The sequence below is a fragment of the Arachis duranensis genome, chromosome 8 (genome assembly GCF_000817695.3).
Source record: "Arachis duranensis cultivar V14167 chromosome 8, aradu.V14167.gnm2.J7QH, whole genome shotgun sequence".
Classification (NCBI taxonomy): Eukaryota; Viridiplantae; Streptophyta; class Magnoliopsida; order Fabales; family Fabaceae; genus Arachis; species Arachis duranensis.
The window spans coordinates 26,009,363-26,030,572 of NC_029779.3; the positions used below are offsets into that span (position 1 = coordinate 26,009,363).

A 21,210-nucleotide genomic window follows, 5' to 3' on the forward strand; every position below is an offset into this window, starting at 1 on the left:
TTTTAAAATTTAAAAAATTAAAATAATAAAAAATATTTTTTTCTTTTTTTATAACAATTTTTTTAATTAGTTCGCTTTAGTTAGTTATCTTTTAGTTGATTAGCTAGAGGAATCGATTAATTTATGGAAAAGTATAGGGTACTAATATACTATTTATCAATTTATTGCCAACAATAATTAATTATTATATTTTAAACACATATATAAAAAAATACATTTATAAAGACATTCTCTAAATACAATCATAAAAAATATTTTTATTAGACACATTCATAAAGATATTTCTATTAAATATAATTATAAACAAAAATTGACATAAATTAGTAAAATTCTTGTTGATAACATAGTGAAATTGTTTATTTATTTAACAAGACACTTATTTACTCTTTAATTATTTTTTGATTACTTCAATTAAATGAAAGAGCGAAAGTTAAGTGAGTGAGGATGAGTTAGTATTGGATTCATTTTAGATGTTTTTTTATTTATTTATGATGAATATTTGTATGTAATTATTTTATGTGAAGCTAATAAATATTAAATAACAATTTATTTAAATATATTAAATTATTTAACGATTTTTAATTAATAATCTCACGTAAAAACAACTATATCTAAATTTTTAAGTCTAATTAATAGTTAACTAACTATTGTGTATTAGTATTTTATTTGGCTACTACTATACCTAACACGATTGTTTATTATTCATATATACTATTTTAATTTTTTCAATCGAAAAATATAGATAAATAATAAAAATACTAAATAATATGAATTTATTCAAAAAAATTATTAGTTACTTAATATTACCCTTCTTCAATGTATCTCATGTTGATTGTAGTCTAATGCCTATCGCGGCCGGTCTACGTTTAATCACTTATTAATTGAAACATGTGAAGGCATCTATGCTGAGCGCATGTGCTATATGAACTAAAGTGATGTGCCCCGTCTATACGAAGCTTGTTTTTCACTTGGTAGTATAAATTTTCCAATTATTAGGAATTGAAGATCTTAAATTTCAATTGTTTCAAATAATAGCAAATAGCTAAGCTAATACTTATTCGTATAATGTATATAGATACCTATACGCTCTTCAAGTTTAACTATATAAAGAAGCACGACTGAAAGCGCGTCTGTAATAATTTAACAAGGCTAGTTGAAAAATTAAATTTCATAACCTAACCCAAGTTTATTACTCGTACGGCCAAACACAGTTGTCGCTTCCAATTCCCGTATCATTTTTTCTGTACCAGTAAATATTATTCCGTAATAACACTGTTGCTTTTTCTTTTCTATATGAGGCAAAACTTGCATTTTATAGAATAGTAAATTTCAATGGTATGATATGATACGCAGTTGTAGACAGGATAAATCGTGAAAGTGGAAAGTCATTCTATAAGGGGTGAAGAGCCATTTTGCAGACAATAATAAAAAGTAGATCGACAATCATACGGTATATTCACGCGAAATTAAAAGCTAAAAAAGATAAAAATTTAGGTGCATTTATCAATATGTAAAATTATTAGTCAAAAACGATTAGATAATAATATAATTAAATAGGTTAAATTATTTAATAATTTTTAATTAATATTTTTTAACTAATATTTTAAAAAGACTCTAAAATTAAAGCCGATGAATGATTATATCTATGTAATAGTATTTATTAATCACATACACTCTGCATGTGACTATATTCTTTATATATATAATATCACATAATGGCCATCCCTTCTTCGTCATATTATTTCATTTCTTAAGTGTGAAATGTGAATAAAACATATATAGATTGGTAAGCTACTAACTGTAGATTATAAATGGCTTTCATATATTTTTTTCACCGCAAAAATTCGAACAACGAACTCGTGCATGACAGCGTAAATTTGCTGGCAATAAATATTTGAAAAAATTATATCATAAAAGAAGAAAATGTATGTAGAAGATGTTGGGTATGGAGGTATGGTATATAATGGAGTCAGAAACTGAAAAAACGAAGGGGAAAGTGTTGGCTTTCACATGCATGCCCAAGGTGTGACCAGTTCTTTGCATTAAAGAATGACACGGAATCAATTGAAATTCAGATAAGTTTGTTGGCAGTTGAGACCTCATTCATTCATTCTTACTATAAAAGTATCACTATACCACCCCTCCCCCCTCTTCAATTCAAATCCATTTCTCATCTCTCTATCTCTATAATGGAGTTGTTTTCCTCTTCCCTCACTGCTACTACTATACTACTCTATGTAGTAACGCCATTATTGTACTTGTGCTTCCTTGTGTGGAAGGTGGTGAATCACAAAAGGGACCATGAATGCTACATTTTAGGGTACCAATGCTACAAGCCAGGCGATGATAGAAAGCTTGGAACTCAATGCAGCGGCAGCATCATATCCAGGAACAAAACCTTGGCTCTCAACGACTTCAAGTTCCTTCTCAAAGCCATTGTCAGCTCCGGCATTGGCGAAGAAACTTACGTTCCAAGGAACTTCCTCCAAGGCCGCGAGTCTAACCCTACCGTAAACGACGCCGTTTCGGAAATGGACGAGTTTTTTCACGACTCGATCGCCAAACTCCTCGCCAAAACCGGCGTCTCCGCCTCCGACATCGACGTACTAGTGGTCAACGTCTCCATGTTCCCGTCAGTCCCGTCGCTGACTTCAAGAATCATCAACCACTACAAGATGAGGGACGACGTGAAGGCTTTCAACCTCACCGGCATGGGGTGCAGTGCAAGCTTGGTATCTCTTGACGTAGTCCAGAACATTCTCAAGTCGCAGAGAAACAAGTGTGCTTTGTTGGTTACTTCAGAGTCCTTGAGCCCTAACTGGTACTCAGGGAACGACAGATCCATGGTCCTCGCCAATTGTTTGTTTCGAACCGGAGGATGCGCTATTCTTTTGAGTAACAAGAGTTGGTTGAAGCATAAAGCCATATTCAAGCTCAAGTGCTTGGTGAGAACCCACCATGGCGCCAAAGATGATGCATACGGTTGTTGCAACCAAAAGGAGGACGATGAAGGTAGGCTTGGGTTCTACCTAGGGAAGAATCTCCCTAAGGCAGCAACAAGAGCCTTTGTTGACAATTTAAGAGTCTTATCCCCCAAGATTTTACCAGCTAGGGAGATGCTTAGATTCTTACTCGTTTCCCTCCTCAGAAAATTTAAATCTGTCACGTCAGCACCTAAAGTAGCAGCTCTAGCAACAAACACAAAATATGGTAATAAATCGCCTTTGAATTTAAAGACCGGAGTAGATCATTTCTGTTTGCACACGGGAGGGAAGGCGGTTATTGATGGGATAGGGATGAGTTTGGATCTGAGTGAGTATGATCTGGAGCCGGCGAGGATGACGCTGCACCGGTTTGGGAACACGTCAGCAAGCAGCTTGTGGTATGTTTTAGCGTACATGGAAGCTAAGAGGAGGCTCAAGAGAGGGGACAGGGTATTGATGATAAGCTTTGGTGCGGGATTTAAATGTAACAGCTGTTTGTGGCAAGTAATGAAGGATGTTGAGGATAGGAATGTGTGGGATGAATGCATTGATCAGTATCCACCACACTCCCTTGCCAACCCCTTCATGGAGCAGTACGGTTGGATCAATGCTGTTCAGGATCCAACCAACTTCAACCTTCTTAGTCAACCTGCTACTAACTAATCACATATCATTTCTCCTTAATTAATCGCCACTATTATTCATCATCATCTTCGCTGAAGAGTTACATGCAGTTAGTTATCTTAATGTGAATTTGATATTTGAAAACTTAAACAACTTCACATGAAAACAATTTGTTTTCACCTTCATTGTCATTCTGAAGTTTAAGATCTCTTGATGATAGGTAACAATGTTAATTAATTACAGTGCTTAGCTTCTTCATTCTCTGGATTACTACATTTTTCTGTAAACTATATATTATACTATATTGTTGTATGTTGAATCCCTTAAGCTGTGGTGGGCAATGTTAGTTTCGATTTGTGGATTAGTCAAGACAATATATCACACACAATCAAAAGGGTTTTTGGTTTCCTTTTCCTAGTTTTCGTTTCTCGTTTGTTTAAATTGCTAGGTTCGTTGCAGCAATAATCATTTTCCATTTTAGTCAAAACATATTAACAAAACAGTTTTTGTACTTTCCAAAATTTATTACGTGTACGATGTTCATTAATAGAGTACTATAATTAGTTTTGATTATTGGACCCGATGGATGTGCATATTTTGTTTTCTTAACTCAACTTTTTCTTTTGAACAATAATACGATATATATTTATTTATTCTTTACAATATATAGTTGCTTGTATTTTTTCATGTAGATTTGAAAGTTAATGTATATATAGACACATTTTTGTGTCTAATTATATTAATTTTTAAGTACGTATACCTAGAAATGTAAAAGCAGTAATACATATATAGTTATCCGAATTTTGTCCACAGTAATATAATTAAGAGTGATGCATGTTATTTAGATCATAAACTCCTGAAAACCTTTAAACAAGCAGAGACAAATTAAAGGGAGTATTGTTCCCTGAAATTAAAGAATAATTTTTGCTAGGATTGCTTTTTCGTTAACTAGGTACAAGCTAAGCTAATGAGTGTTTTCACATATCTTTCTCACTTAGTTACAAATAAATAGGAAGGAATACCTTAGCTTGAAGCACTTTCTTATGCATGCCAAAAGTAGTATTATCAGAAATTAAATAATCACACATAATCTACTCTCCCTGCGAAAAATGGGCCATATATATGCCCACTTGTCGGTAGTCATTATTATTATTGTTTGTTACAATAATGAATATTGTTGTAAAATTACGTTTTTTAAAAAGAAGTATATAAATAGTTATATTTTTAATGTATTTTTTAAATAAGAATTTTTTTCATGTTTATTTAAATTTGATACTATGTTATATATATATATTTTTTAAATTTAAACTAATAAAAATAAACACGTAAATATTCTGATCGTCTCTGCCTATCAAATATATTCTAACTTTTGCCACAAGTGTCATGCATGATATGAAGGAATGCCTAAGGACCATGTATATAAATTCGTCGTATAAAATGAAATTTAAGGAGACATTATATGATATAGCAGAATACTAAATGTATGGAACTGAACTAATGAAGAGTTACGGTTGAAATATATAATACAAATGGTTTCGTGAAGTGCCTTTCAAATTCATTGGATGATGATGAAGTCAATAAATGTATATGTAGAGGAACATTCATATATGGAAAAACATGGTGACGGGACGACCCATTACTCACTGGACAACTGGCCTCAACAGACATACATTAAATTTCTAACACAGTAGTTCAGATTTCAGAACCAGAATTTACTGCCATCCATCCTTCCTTGAAACTGGCTTTACTCAGTGATTGCTCATTGTAAAATAATTTTCCTAACAACTAACATTTTAACTGTAGTCGGACTAATCTCTTTGATTTTTGTACTTCACATGAAAACACTAAACCACTCAATAAAAAAAAATTGTGATAAAATCACTCATCATAAAAATTTAAATTGATAAAAAAATAACATATGAATGATTATATATATTTAATATTTTTTTAAACAAAAACTTTTTTGTTTGATTTTTTTAATACATTTTTTTAATTTATTTTATATTATTTTTTTATTTTTAAAATTTTGATATCATATCATAAAATCACTTATTTTAAAAATTAAACTAATTAATAAAAGAATACAACATAAATAATTATATATCTAACAAAAATTTTGGCTGAAATGCTAGGTTTTTTCATCCTATACTGCTTGAACTTAATATATATTTTGGTACCACAAACACCTAGCTGTTCATTTTTATATTTGACGCACCTCTCTTTTCTTTACAAATCAAAACTTGAATAATATACAAATCTTTCGTGATGGGTGAAAATAATATGATTTTTTTTCTTGTTGAAGTGAGTAAAAAATATGAACGATCATGCGTTACGTTATTAATTGCACTTTTTTACACACTTTATTTTCTTCTTTATTCGTATATTTTCTAACGGCCAAGTCCTATGTGGTAGCTATCTCTTTCGTGCATATTAATTGCACGACGACCAACTTGGCTGTGATTTGGTGGAACATGCAGATATATATAGGGTTTATATATAAATACTACGTTCATGTACAGCACAGTGTAGTAACTAATTAGCTATCAGTATTATTATATATCTTTTTTTTTTTGGTCTTGGTATTATTATGTTATCAATGTAGTAGTTCCTTTCAAAATTAAAATTTTTGTACGGAATTTACTTCTTGATTAAAAAAAAAGAATAGAAAACACCAGAAAGTTGGGTATGCCATTTGTAGGCAATGCCCATTATTGTAAAAGGAATATAGGCTTCTACATTGGAAGCAACAGCATATAGTGACATATTATGGTTCAGGGAGATCTATATGAGTTGGTGCTACTAGTCAAGCTTCCAAATTTTGAAATCTGAGTGGGACAGAGCAGAGCTGTGTGGTCAAAATACCAAAAAAAAAAAAAGTGGAGGTGGAGAACGGGTTATTTAATTTTTACCCCTGAAAAGATGTAGAGCACGTGAAAAAACAAGGTAGTAAAATTCAAAATGTTTTTAAATTATATATAATACTACTATATATTTGCCATTTAATTAAAAAAAAGATATAGTTTTATATTTTCTATCTTGGTCAGCGAATCTGCAGATGCCAAAATCCGAAGGCAATGTTATGACAAGGGGCGTGGGATGAATTAATTACACATACATTTGAAGAACGCATCGAGCAATAAATGAAAAATAAAGTGACTGTGCAGTGGGATATGGCTGTATTCAGATTAAGACAAATAATTGGTCGAGTTTTTGGTGCAGTAACAATCCATTTATCTCGTGATCAGCAACTAGATTTAAATTTAAAATTTGGTTGAGACTAAGATAGGAATTGATTTTTTAAAAGTGCTGTATGTGTAATTATGTAGTGTGCATGAATTTGTGATAATGCAATGTCTAAAAGTGGAAGCTATTCAACTCATTAGACTAAAAAAAAAAGATAAATATATTAAAAAAACCTTTTTTTTTAAACATACACATCTAGTCTACGTATTAAAATAAAATTTTAATTATTTTATTTTTTTATCAATGATTTCTAAAATAAAAAAAAGAAAAATATATTAAAAAATACATATAATATTTTCTTTAATTTTTCATATGCATTAAGAATAAAAAAAATCAAAAGTGGTTTTAACCATTTTTGACTTTTGAGTGTGTATTTACGAGTGTATTAATTTCTCTTGTATGCTTAGATTAAAATTGAAAATTTATTATTTTTCTGGGCATAACAGTGAAAATTATTGTTTCCCTATTACCAATTTTCTTCTAGTTTTTGGTAGTTTGTGCCTTTGTGAGATTAAGCCCATAAGAAATTTTTCTTGTGCTTTGGTCTATGTGCAGTTTTTGGTTTCCCTACCTGTGAAATCTTGAAGCTTACACGGCGGATTGAATAGATGGTAATTAACTTAAAGCCCAATGGACTTGAAACTTGAAAGTGCTTTCAAAACACAAGAGCCCAATGCATATGATATAGCTAGTTTACTTGGTCAACAAGTGACACTTTGGTAGTAAAATTAGATTGGTGCAGTGCAAGCGTGCAGCAGGTAGTATGGATGTTTAAATCCAAACCGATTTAAATTAAATCGTTCATCTAATTCAATTTAAACCGAAAATTGATTAAAATTGCACTAATTTGGATTTGATTGGATTCTATTTTTTGGAAACCGCTGGATCGGATCGGATTTCGGATCTACTTTTCATAACCAATCAATTCCAATTCAAACCACACAATGTACTATAATATTATTATTTTATTACTATATTTACAATTACACTTATAACATGTTCAATTTATTATACATTTTTATGTTATTCATGTATTATTATTATTTAATAAATATTTTATGTCCAAAATGTTATTTATTTATTTATTTTAACTAACCTATAATTTTATTTCTATTGTTATGTTATTGTTGACTTTTTAAGATATTGTTGAGACTTGTTATGTCATTGTTAATTAATTAAAATTTGATATTGAGACTTGTTATATGTATTTAATGTTTTTAATTTACAAAACCGCAAATTCAATCCAATTCAAACCTCTTAAAATTGGATCGGATCGGATCGGATATTTTTAAAAACATCATCCAATTCAAACTGCACCACAAGTAAATTAACGTTCGGATCAGATGAGTTTTTGGCTCAAAACCGATCCAAACCGCACCGCGAACACTCCTAGCAGTTAGTTTACTAGTCTGTTTAAATAAATATCAAAAATTCGAATTTGTACATGCAGTAACTCATTGGCCAATAATAAACCCTTAAATAGAGTTTAGTATCGTGGCAGATTAGTCTTTGACCTTCTGGATTAGAAGATACCGTAGAAAATAAAAAATATTAGAATAATTTTTCTAAAGGGACTAATATATATATATATATATATATAATTCTAGAATACGAAAAAAAATAAAATTAAATAGGACTAATATAAAAATTAAAAAGTTATATACATAAAAAAATTTAAATTGGAGATCCATTGCCCCTTCAAATGTATGAGGCTCCGCCCCTGTTCAAGATTACAATTCTTTCAATTCAACTAATGATGATGTTCACAAAAATTGTATTATTTGAAACTGATGACCATTATGCTCAAGACTGTTTTTGCATGTATATATATGCGAATTATTTATAGTATCTTCTTGTTAACAATGTACGCCTACAATTAATTAATAATATGACACACACGCACCTACACATGTACATCATATTACAGTATTATTACTAGGGATTAGGCGTGGCAGCAGCATTGTCCAATTACGAACAAGAACATCTAATAAATTGGGACTTATTGATGCAGTGTATGTGGTGTTACTCACGTGCGTGCATGATGAATTCACGTGCGCACTGTTGTGCTGGTTACTATGTTTTAATTTGTAGTAGCATTTATTATTTACAAAACTCCGACAGAAAAGTTTTTTTTTTTTGGTGATAGAAGGGGGGTTAAACACCCCAGCAAAGGAAAGAAAAACAAAACAAAGCAGAAACTAATTAAGTTCCCCTAAGTCTAAGGGTTCCTATACAATCACATAGCAAGGTATAGCTTATATCAGAAGGGATGCTATCAAAAATATGTAGTCCAAGAGGGAGATCTTGTCCCTTCTTGGCTAGTTGGTCAGCCACCATATTAGCTTCGCGAAAGACATGCACCCAAGAGACTTGTTGGATGCGAGCTGCTAGAACTCGGATATCCTGGATCAGAGAGGCACAGTGGTGGCCTGGGAAACTCCCATTCTTGATGAAATCAATAGCCGCCGCCGAATCAGATTCAACCACCAGATTCTGGTAACCATTTCTAGTAGCAATATTCAGCCCATGGATGATCGCCCATAGCTCCGCGTGCATAATCGAGCAGTTACCCAAATTACCTGAGAAGCCCTTTAAGTATCTCCCAGCAGAGTCTCTAAATACTCCCCCACAAGCGGCGTTGCTTCTATGGTTATACCAGGACCCGTCAACATTCAACTTGATACAATCACCCTTCGGTCTCGACCATCTGACAAGATACCCGCTAGTATCTTGGTTGTTTCTAGGATTCAGGTTGCTATTTGCCACCTTCAAGAATTCCTCGGCTCTCGCTCGGATTTGGTAGCTCGCACTAGTAGCATCGACGATCTCCCCATTGAATACCAGTTTGTTCCTGAAATACCATATAGACGAGATAGCTACTCCAAAGAGGCAGGACCAAAACTTGTTCGCAGTAAGGTTTAAAGTTAACCAATCATGGAGACTGCTATTGAAGAAAAAGTTGATGCCATTAGGTGGGAGAAGTTTCCGCCACACACTTCTTGCATAAAAACAATCTCTGAGGAGGTGGAGGGTTGATTCTTCAGCTTGTCTACATCGTGGACACGCATTGTCTGTAGTTAAATGTCTGCGACTTCTTTCCCCATTAATAAGGATTGCATTGTGGGTAACCAGCCAAAGAAACGTTCTCACACGCTCAGGGCCCTGCCACATCCAAACTAACCGGAAGTTCCTGTTGGGTGAAACTAGGGTGTTCCTGAGGTTTTGATAAGCTGTTTTGATGCTGAAATGACCATCCGAAGAGGGTCCCCAGGCTATGCAGTCAGCTTCCTTCCAAGGAGATGGCGGGGAAATAGGTACGATCTTTTTGACAATATCCTCCGGAAGTGACTCTTGGAGCTTTCTGATATCCCACTGCCCTGAAACATCAAGGAAGTCTATTAGCATATCAGACAAGTTGACATTATTACTAACCTGGTCTGTCGTCTCACTCAAGCTTCCTACACCCGGAATCCAATTATGCTCCCAGAAACGAATGTGGGCACCATCCCCGACTCTCCAAATGCAGTTCTTTTTGACATTGTCCCAGGAAGAGCAGATTCCCTTCCAAAGATTTGAACTGTTCCTCCTCCTTTCCACTTTGGGAATGATATCTGTGCCGCTGTTATACTTTGATCTCAGAACTCTCACCCACAGAGCCTCCTTTTTTTCAATTAGACCCCATCCCGCCTTCATCATGAAGGCCTGATTCATTTGGCTTGCATGTCTAATACCCAGGCCTCCACAACTCTTGGGTTCACAGACTTTCTTCCAGCTAAGGAGATGGACTTTCTTCACTTGTTCTGTATTTCCCCAGAGGAAATTCCTACAAATACGGTCAATAGTATTACAGGTAGCAGAAGGTAAAATAGCAGATTGCATATTATATAAAGGCATAGATGAAAGGACAGATTTCACCAGGGTTACTCTTCCAGCAAGAGACAGAGAGGAAGCTTTCCAATTATTTAGTCTGGCTTGGAGCTTGTTAATGATGCCATCAAAAGTATGTTTGGTAACCTTCGAATGCAAAATAGGAACTCCCAGGTATTTGCCCAGATCATCCGTTCTGGCAAACTGCAAAGCATTACTCAGCTCTGTGCGTACTGTGTGGCCTACATTTTTTGAGAAGAAGACCCTAGTTTTCTCTCTATTGATGCTTTGACCCGAACTAGTACAGAAGGCCTCGAGACACTTATTAATGATATTAGCTTGATCTGTATTAGCCTCTGCAAATAAAATAAGATCGTCTGCGAAACACAGGTGCGAAATAGGGGGACCATCCTTTTTGAGACGAATTGGTTTCCAAACCCCAAGATCTACTGCAGCATTAATAAGTTGCGAGAGCCGTTCAATACAAAGCACAAAAATGTATGGGGAGATGGGGTCCCCCTGTCTAATACCTCTGGATGGTGTAAATTCTTCCAGTTCCTCCCCATTCCACAGAACCCTCATCTTGGCAGTCGAGATGCACGAGAGAGTAAGGTTTACAAGGTTTTGGGGAAAGCCAATGTCTTCAAGGGTCTCCTTGATAAAGCACCACTTCAATCTGTCATATGCCTTTTCCAAATCAATCTTGATAGCCATCCATCCTTTCTTCCCTTTCTTCTGCCTCATAGAGTGGATAACCTCTTGGGTGATGATGATGTTGTCGGAACTTTGCCTTCCAGGGACAAAACTGCACTGGTTAGGCATAACTAATTTGTCCATCACTTTCCTTAACCTGTTTGCGATGATTTTGGTGACCACCTTGTAAGACACATTACAGAGACTTATGGGCCTCAGCTGCTTTAAATGCGTAACCGGTTCCACCTTAGGGATGAGAGTGATTAGTGTCTCATTAATCTCCTTGATCTTGCTCGGGTCATCAAACACTTTCTTGGTCAAATCACAAACATCCGTACCAACTTTGTTCCACTGATTTTGGTAGAAAATAGCTTGGAGTCCATCCCTGCCAGGAGCCTTCCAACTACCCATACCAAACAAAGCATCTCTAACTTCCTCATTTGTCACATTATAGGCCAGGATGTTATAATCGGAGCTATTCATAGTTGGAAAACTATTATTTAGAATGAAAGGGGTATAGCCTCCGCTGTCAGTGTAGAGATTTTTAAAGAAAGTGGTGGCCATCTCCTCCAGAGCAGACTTATCTGCTACCCAGTCCCCGTCATCATTTTGCATCTCGGTGATCTTGTTTCTCCGTCTTCTAATCATAGTAGACCCATGGAAGAATTTGGTATTGCGGTCCCCAAAATTGATCCAGTTAGTTCTAGCTTTTTGAAACCATAACATCTCCTCTTGAAGGAGAATATTCTCATATTCCATCCACAACTCTTTCTGCAGCTTTTCCAAGTAGTAGTTTTGGGAGAATCCTAACCTATTAGTAATCCCCTGGAGCCTTCGGAGGATTCTGTTTTTCCGTTTAAAAATATTACCAAAGACTGAATTATTCCACTCCTTTATTTTGTTTTTGAAATCTGCTATTCCCTTATCCCAAGAGTTTCTGACATTCCAAGCGTTATCAACCAAGTTTCCAAATTCCGGATGGGTGATCCAGGCTGCAAGAAAACGGAAGGGCCTTCTCCCTCTGTTCTGTGAGACAGCCTTAGAGAGTTGCAAACATATAGGAGAGTGGTCTGATTTGAGCATAGGAAGGTGTTTAACATACGCTTCAGGGAAAGCAATTTGCCATTCCAGGTTGCTCAGGCCCCTGTCTAGTCTCTCCGCCAGGTCCCCTCTTTTCCATGTGAAGGGCCAACCTGAGTACCCCAAGTCCACCAGGCCACAGGTCGAGACACAATTCTGGAACTCCTTACAGGCACTTTGGTTATTAACTGAACTCCCCCCACGTTTTTCATGATTATGCAGCATAGCATTGAAATCCCCCAACAGGCACCAGGGGAGATTCACATTCCTTGCATACGATTCAATAGAACTCCACAGGGCTCTTCTGGTCACCCTTTGGGGGCTACCATACACTACAGTGAGAAGCCAGGGGCTTGAGTTCCTCCCAGAGACTTGTAGATGGACAAATTGTCTATCCTGCTCCACCACATCCACATTCCAAATAGAGGAGTCCCAGAGGCACCATATACCCCCAGAGTGACCCATAGCATCTACCACAAAGGATTTGTCAAAACCCATCTTATCACGAATCTGTTTACCACGATTTCCACTGACATGAGTTTCTAACAGGAAGAGGAGATTTACCTCATACTCGTGACGCAGGTCCCGAATAATTGAAGGGAAGGCTTTACTGCCAGCACCTCTACAATTCCAGCATATAATATTCATTATCAAGAAACCTGGGGAAAATAGCCACCGACGGCCAGCCTACTTGCGAACAGAGGTCCCCTGTTCCGGCCCTATACGGCCCTTGGAGGACGCCTCCTCCTTGCTGTCCCTGCTAGTAGCCTCTATCATAAGGACATCAGCTTGCTTCACATGGTTTCTTAGAGGCTCACCACCCCCTGAACGGTCACCGGTTGGAAATTGAGTTAACTCCGAATTAAATAGCATATTTTCTCGAATGGCATGTTGATCCAGACTCATTTGGGCATTTTTTGAAGAGTTGAAAGCTTCCCATTTCTCTCGTTCCATCCTCCTCATATAATCCCTAACCACAAGTTCCATGCCTTCGCGTTCAAGATCAGTGTCTTTCCCTTTGTAGACCTTCGGTTGTGATTCCAGACCTTTAGGGTTGGGGGAAACAGGAACCGGGTTTTTCTCCTTATTTCTTGGGTGGGTTGGTTTTCCATCTGGGTCGGGTAATCCCTTTGGGGGAGGGTTGACTTTTTTTTTATTTTGGGGGTTCTTTCCAGCCCCATGTTTCAGGATTCTTTTTTGGACTGCTGGGGTCTTGCCCAAGCCATATTGGGCTTGTGTTTGCTTCAGCCCAACATCTTCTATATCCTTTTGGACATACTCGTCATTTTCCTGGCTTCCCCGTGTTTCCTCCGAATTATCCTCATTTAAGGCCGTGAAACGAGACCCAATAGGATCTTTCCTCCTTGACAACCCGTCCCTCTCATCATTAATTGTAATGATCTGCCTTTGATTGCCATGATATTGTTGCTGTCCCGTTGGGATCTTCTTTTTATTATTGAATCTTTTTACCATCATCCAAGGCCCAAAGTCAGGGGTATTATGCCCGTTTCCATGCATATCATTATTATGCTGATTCTGCGAGGATCCCGGCTTTCTATTTTGGGCATCACCATGGCCAGCTGTTCTGTCCACCGGGGGATTGCTTCCGGCGACGTCACCATCCATGGGAGGTTCATTTGTTGAGGTGTTTTCGGAGCACTGATCTGATCTGTGTCCATATCTGCCACAGGAAAAGCAAATTTGATACAAACCTTCATACTCAAGATGTAGCTCACAACCAAGTACCGAGATGCGTGGAACTAGTTGTTTAGCCAGATCGATCTCCACGCATATACGGGCAAATTTTCCCCTTGAATGGATAGACGTAGTTCGATCGATTTTGAGCATATTGCCAATGGCTGAGCCTACCCTCCAAAGGAATCGGTGGTTATAAAGTTCTATGGGGAGATTCGGAATGCGGATCCACGCAGCAATTTTTGTTGCTTCTGTAGTTTCTGATAAGAAAAACGGTCTCCATCTCTGAACAATAAGATAGTGCCCAGCGACCATCCAGGGCCCTTCCATAAGCGCGTGGGTGTAGTCTTCCTCATCTGAAAAATGAACCAGAAAATAATCACGATTCATATCAATAACATGAATTTTACCTTTACCTTCCCAGTCTCTACGAAGACGTTGCTCCATAAAGGCGAAAGTCACACGCTTCCCCAGAACTTTGACCATCAGAGCATTCTTCCATGGCTTACACCACTCCTCAAATTCCTCCTTTGAGACTGGAATCGTAGGACATGGATTAAAAGGTTCTTCACCATTCACCCCATCATTATCCTCTTTATACCACTTGTCCTCCGGGTTAGGTTCCTCATCGTCCATGATGGACGAGGACTCGTGATCGCCTTCCAATCCAGGCCCGGTCAGTAGTGATTCCTTATATGAACATTTATGGAGCGGTATGTTTCTCTCCTCAACTGGAACAACGTCCATGCAATCCGGAGGATGATTAAGGTTCACCTCTCCTCGCGTTTTAACTTTTTTAGTACTTCTTTGTACTAGATCGTCTTCTTGCGTAGAAACCCTAGCAGAGCGTTGTTCAGACATTCTTTGACAGCTCTCCGACAGAAAAGTTTAGCATTGACCACATGAAATGAAAACAATGCTATATATTCGGCGTTGTTTGATTGGATCTTTGCACACCACACACTCCATGTGTCGTCTTTAGAGTGGCAAAGCGGGCTGGCCCGTCCCGTCTCGCCCCGTCAAAGTCCATCCAAATATAGGGCGGGGCAAATTAATATAGGCTCAACTTGTTACTCCGTCCTGCCAAAGGGCCGCCAGCCCGCCTCTTTTTTTTTTTGAAATATTTTTTAACTATATATAAAAATTTAACCATATTTTTCAATTTATCGTACTAACTAACTACTAACAATTATTTTATTTTATAATAAAATTATTTTATTGAATTAATTTTTTAACATATAAAGTAATATCTTAAATTAATTATTAATTCATAAAAAATTTATAATTAACTATTATAACTCTTTTCATTAAAAATAACATAACAAATAATAAATATCAAAGTCTCAAACATAAGTGGCTAAGTGCATAACAATAATAAAACAAATACATAATCCACACATAAATTCTACTATAATTAAACAAAACACACAACATAATTCATAAATTAACAAGACACCCAAAACAATCCTTAAATCAATCCACATAAATCAATTATCAACTTCTAAATCAATAAAATTTGAATCTGATTCGGAAGTTGAAACACCACCTGCCTAACACCTTGAGGATTCACATCTTCACCTTCACCTACAATTAGAAGAATATCCAAATTTAGAACAAGATATAAATACTTAAATATTATATAAATATTAAATTAGTAACTGACAATCTAATTACCATCAACAAAGCCTTTATTCCAATTGCGAGTACAAATCACAGCTTCAACATTTTCTGGCAATATTCGACTTCTATATTTGTTAATGACATGAGCTCCAATACTAAAGGCAGATTCCGATGCAACCGTAGTAATTGGAATACTCAATAAATCACGTGCCATGATTGATAGCTTCGGATAACGACCCTCATATAATTTCCACCATTTCAAACATCTAAATCTTCAAAGCAATCCTTTGACAAAAGTGGCTCCTCCAAGTATGTATCAAGTGGATTCTTTCCACTAGAGACCTCAGCTTGATGGTTACGTTTCATCAATTTCTAGCAAAATAGAAATAATCACATCTTGTTAAGATAGAATAATGACAATCAATAATATAAGAGAATTAAAATATGTTAAACAGTACTTACGCCAACAATCGCAAGTCGCTTCTTGCTTGCACTTTCAGGAGTATGGGTCATGGATGAAGACTGAATACTAGGTCCTTGTGCTTCAACAGTTGGAGGAAAATTCTTGTCATATTTTTCAAAAAGCTTGTATAATTTCTTTTTCACCTGTTCCACCTTTCCTTTTGCAGTCTCAGTATCAATCTTTTCATACATAAGCTCTAAAGTAGAAATCTTAAGGATCAAGAATAGCACCAAATGCAAGAATGACACTATACTTTTCCCAATACTTCTTAAATTTGTTCATCATCTTTTCTCCCATGCTCCTTAGAAGCTCATCTTCACTTCTCAAACTTTCCATCAAAACACATTGAATATGATAGACTTGTAGAAAATACAAATTCGAAGTTGGGTAAGATGTACCAGAAATCAAATTAGTAGTTTCATAAAAAGGGTATAAAAATTCACATATCCTTTCAGCTCTCCCGCATTCATCAACCGAAAGACAATACTTATAAGCATGATCAGTTGCCTTCAAATACTCAAAGGCCTTCCGACACTTGATAGCACTTTCGAGCATAATGTACGTAGAATTCCATCGAGTAGTAACATCTAGATGCAACCCACTTGTAAAATTCAAATCAGGAATCGCAGAAACACATTCTTTAAACCTTATCATTCTACTTTCAGATCCCCTTACATATTTCACACTTTTCCTAATCTTATCCAATACATCATGAGCAAATTTTAATCCATCTTGTACAATAAGATTCAAGATATGAGCAGAAGAACGAATATGAAAGAACTCCCCATCACACAACAACTAATCATGCATATTTAATGTACTTTTCAAATGATCTTGACATGTATCATTAGCAGATACATTATCCAGTGTAAGAGTCATAATCTTCTTTTCAATTCCCCACTCATTTAAAAGTTTAAAAATCTTGGAAGACAATTCAAATCCCGTGTGAGGAGGAGGCATATGACAAAAACTCAATATTTTACTTTACAATTTCTAATTTAAATCAACAAAGTGAGCAGTTAAGCATAAATAACCCTCTGTAGTGATCGATGTCCACAAATCAGAAGTCAAACAAATTCTATTGGGAATGGCTACTAAAGTACTTTTAAGCTTTTCTTTTTTCCTTGTGTAAATTTTCAGCACATCCTCTTTAAGAGTATTTCTAGTAATCAGGCCTAGAGTTGGACTGATGTATTTTATCTAATTCCGAAATTTTTTATTATCAACAATAGAGAAGGGAACATCACAATCAATCACAAAGGCAGCAAACATCTCACGTGATACATGATTATCTATCTTGAGAGCCCCCATTTTATTTTGCATTTCTATCAAAGTTTGACCAATATCCTCAAAGTCTATTTTCACGCACCTGTCTAAATGACGCTTAAGTGACGATGTCCCATATTGTTTACCACCAGCCTTGAACTTCTGTTTGCATCCATCACATTGAGCACGATCTATACCATCATCACCAGGTCCAAGCTTTGTGAAATATCTCCACACATCAGATGTTGTTGCCTTCGTCTTTTTCTTTTTAATATCTTCTGCCGTTTCAGATGTTTCCATATTTTCAAGATTTTGTGTTACTTTCCACTATCAACTTCCATAGAGAAAGGGTAATCCATAGCAAAATCAACAATTCAACCTAAATAACACAAATACATCAGAACAAGTATGAAAGAAGCTAAGCAGAGGAACTAAACCATCAATAATTTTCAATAATGTTGAATCAAAAATTCAAAACAAATACACCAAGCATCCCTTTAAGGCAAAAATCATTAAAGCAACGAATTAAAACAGAAATACAGAATGCATATCAAAGAATGCATATCAACATAAATAAGAAATTAAGAATAAACAGTCAATAGCATATTCAATCAAGCTACCAAGCCACCAAACTAGTTTCGATGTTTGAATTCATTCATAAATTAGAAGTTAATTAGCATTTTAAAAATAGGAGAAAGAAGTTGTCCACAAAAGTATGAAAGAATCTGTCCAGAACCAATCAACCACAAAAACAAGTTTCCTAAACAAATTCACAAAATTCAGTGTCCAGTGAAACAAGTTTCCTAAACAAATTCACAAAAAATTTGATAAGCATGAAAGAATCTGTCCAGAACCAGTCAACCACAAAAAAAAGTTTCCTAAACAAATTCACAAAATCTAGTGTCCAGTGAAACAGGTTTCCTAAACAAATTCACAAAAAATTTGATAAGCATGAAACAAGCTGTCCAGAAGACCAGAACCAGTCAACCACAAAAACAAGTTTCCTAAACAAATTCACAAAAAATTTGATAAGCATGAAATAAACTGTCTAGAACCAGTCAACCACAAACACATGAATATAATTCATGATTATATGATATATCCATAACAAAAAATAATGAATAGGTAAACTCAGTAACTCACTAAACTGTAATCACAGTTCCTTATTTAAAAAAAAAGAAAATAAATAACTTCACTTACTGAGTTTGAAACACAGCCGTCAAGAAGTAGAGGAGAAGAGAGGAGGGTGCCGAGAATCCGCCGGAGGTCGGACACAGAACCGTCGAGACCCGAGAGGCAAAGGAGGAGAGAAGAGGTGAGGACGGGCGAGAATCGCACGAGACAGGGACCGGCGAGTGGGAGACCACGGCGATGAAGGAAGTGCGATTCGGTGAGGCAGCAACTGGCGACTGGGAGACCGACGGGCTGAAGAAAGTCGAGGCCTTGAGGACGAGGCGATGCTCAGGGTCTCAGGGACAGGTATTCACCGACTCAGCCACTCAGGGTCAGGGTCTCACTCTCAACTCTCATTCTCTCAAGGAGTCAAGGTCAGGGTCTCAGGAAAGCTGGGAAAGTGGAAAGGGAAAATGGGAAATTAGGGCCGGCTGTGTTGATTGTGGGAACTGGGAAGGATGAACAAGGAAGAGTAAAAAATTTTTATTTATATGATAGGTAAAATTACAAAAATGTCCTTTAAAAAAATAAGATACCAGCCCGCCGGGCCAGCTTGCCCCACCCCGCCCTGGCCCGCGGGTTTGGCGGTAAGGTTTAGGCGATTTTTTAAATTTTGGCGGGTTCAAATTCTCGGCCCGACCCGCCTTTTTTGGCGGTTTCGGCGGTTCGACCCGTTTTGCCACCGCTAGTCGCCTTACCACCACTCAACTTTCTTGTTTTTAGTTGTTTATTATAGAGTACGCCTTTCTTGAATCTTGACCATTTCAACTTTCTTTGACCGTTTCCGCTAACTTTCTATGAGTAATAATATACGCCAAATGATACATGTATATTAAAAGAGAAAATATGAGGAGGCAATATTATTAATATATAATATGTATAATAGGATTAAACTGAAATTAAAATTAAAATATAGATAATTTATTAATTTTAAATATTTATTAATTTAAATTTTAAAATAAATTAGAATTGCGTTAATTATAGGAAAACAAAAATTAATATTCTTTTTTTGAATAGTGTTACCATTCAATAATGAAGACCCTCTCTCTCTCAGCGGCGGTACCTCATTCTCTCCTTTTCTCGTCTTTTTTCATTAGGAAATGTTCCGTCTGACGTCATTGTCCACACCGGCGAACGCCCAGCAGCGCCTACCGATCTGGTGGGTCTTTTTCGTGGCACCGCATCAACTCAGACCTGGAACAATTCCGTCGCAGTCGGCGTGTGCCTTCCTTCGAACGTCGACGGCACAAGAGAAAGGGATGATAAGTGTTTGTCCTTTGATACGTCTATCGCCGTGTGGACGTTCTTAAATGGAGTGCCCTGTCGTTTAACTGCCGTGTCATATTTCATTTTTCGTCGGTGATCACAATTCATTGAAGCCACATGAAAACGCTCCCAACCATTTCGTCGCCGAGAGTGAACAATCTAATAAGGTGAGCAACGTTCATTGAAACATTGTTAACGGATGGTTATTTCCATACGATTTAGATGTTTATAGTCAGTGCAAGTGGAGTGTTTTACTTTATGTTAACTGCTTATCTAGATGGAAAACAAAAGAGAAAATTCGGACACCGCATTGCACTTAGGGTATGACCTATATTCGACCTCCAAATTCACAACTAAGCTGCATAAGAATCATGCTATTTTATGATTTTTGCTGTATATAAAGTCCATTATTCTTTATGTTCATGTACCTACATGCTTTGTAAACTCTAATCTAATATTTGATTTTTGTTTTCAGGTTGCCAACTGATGTTAATCACAAGAGGAAGGCAATCGAGAGAGAAACATTTTCGAATGAGTCAAAAAGTTGCTCTACTCTGATCCCAGTTATGACTTATCTTTCTTGCAACAAGGAAAAATAAAAGAACTTAAAAGTTGAAACTAATTTAATGCAGTTATAATTTGTGCAGTTTCAGTGTAGATTAAAGGATCATAATTGAATCCCCCAAGATCAAATCATATAATGTAGAATTTGGCTCTTTTTTCAGATTTTAACAAACTTCAGATTCAGATTTTATCAGTTGTACCTCATTTTAGGGTAGGCTTAGGGATTAAGGAAAGTTTTAAGTTATTATGAACCATGCTTTAGTTATCTACAAAAATCAAAAGGATTATTAGTTTATTTTTTTATTGTTGCATATTCATCTTGATGTTTTGATGTCCTTTTATTTTAATCTAGAATATGCCTCAGTCATTCAACCTTTGATTTCAATTTTGTCTATGTCAAGAAAAAATTATTTATCTCCCACTTATATTTTTAGAACCTTGAAAGTTTATAGTTTTTAACTTCATTTAAAAAATTTGAAAATATTTTAAAGATATTATAAATTTATTTTCATGTCAGTAGAATTGATATTTCTAAGAACTAATTTTTTTTAGATTATTTTTTAAGAGATATTAATTAGAACATAATAAAAATAAAAATTGTTACCCATTTTCTTTATGTCCATTTTACCTAGAATTTCTTCAAATATTGCTTATTAGCTCAAACGATGAACA

At 35.9% G+C, this 21,210-nt stretch overlaps 2 protein-coding genes across 2 annotated transcripts; one reads left to right on the forward strand and one right to left on the reverse strand.

The window, feature by feature from the left end:
* The first annotated feature begins 2,041 nt into the window (after positions 1 to 2,041).
* On the forward strand, positions 2,042 to 3,688 carry LOC107461593 (3-ketoacyl-CoA synthase 12-like). The gene has a single exon (XM_016080112.3). It carries the CDS (start codon positions 2,190 to 2,192, stop codon positions 3,645 to 3,647), a length of 1,458 nt encoding a protein of 485 aa, XP_015935598.1. The 5' UTR covers positions 2,042 to 2,189; the 3' UTR covers positions 3,648 to 3,688.
* Positions 3,689 to 16,479: 12,791 nt separating this feature from the next.
* LOC110274816 (zinc finger BED domain-containing protein RICESLEEPER 2-like) lies at positions 16,480 to 17,229 on the reverse strand. Its single transcript, XM_021130128.1, has 2 exons — positions 17,091 to 17,229; positions 16,480 to 17,000 (listed from the first exon to the last, which is right to left on the reverse strand). Exons 1-2 carry the CDS (start codon positions 17,227 to 17,229, stop codon positions 16,480 to 16,482), a joined length of 660 nt encoding a protein of 219 aa, XP_020985787.1.
* Positions 17,230 to 21,210: the final 3,981 nt, after the last annotated feature.

Bases quoted from the DNA above. Each gene is read 5' to 3' on its own strand.
- LOC107461593 (XM_016080112.3), top strand. From the start codon at position 2,190: ATGGAGTTGTTTTCCTCTTCCCTCACTGCTACTACTATACTACTCTAT.
- LOC110274816 (XM_021130128.1), bottom strand. From the start codon at position 17,229: ATGCCTCCTCCTCACACGGGATTTGAATTGTCTTCCAAGATTTTTAAA. The intron at 17,001-17,090 runs GTACATTAAATA...TTATTGTACAAG, and splicing joins ATGTCAAGATCATTTGAAAA to ATGGATTAAAATTTGCTCAT.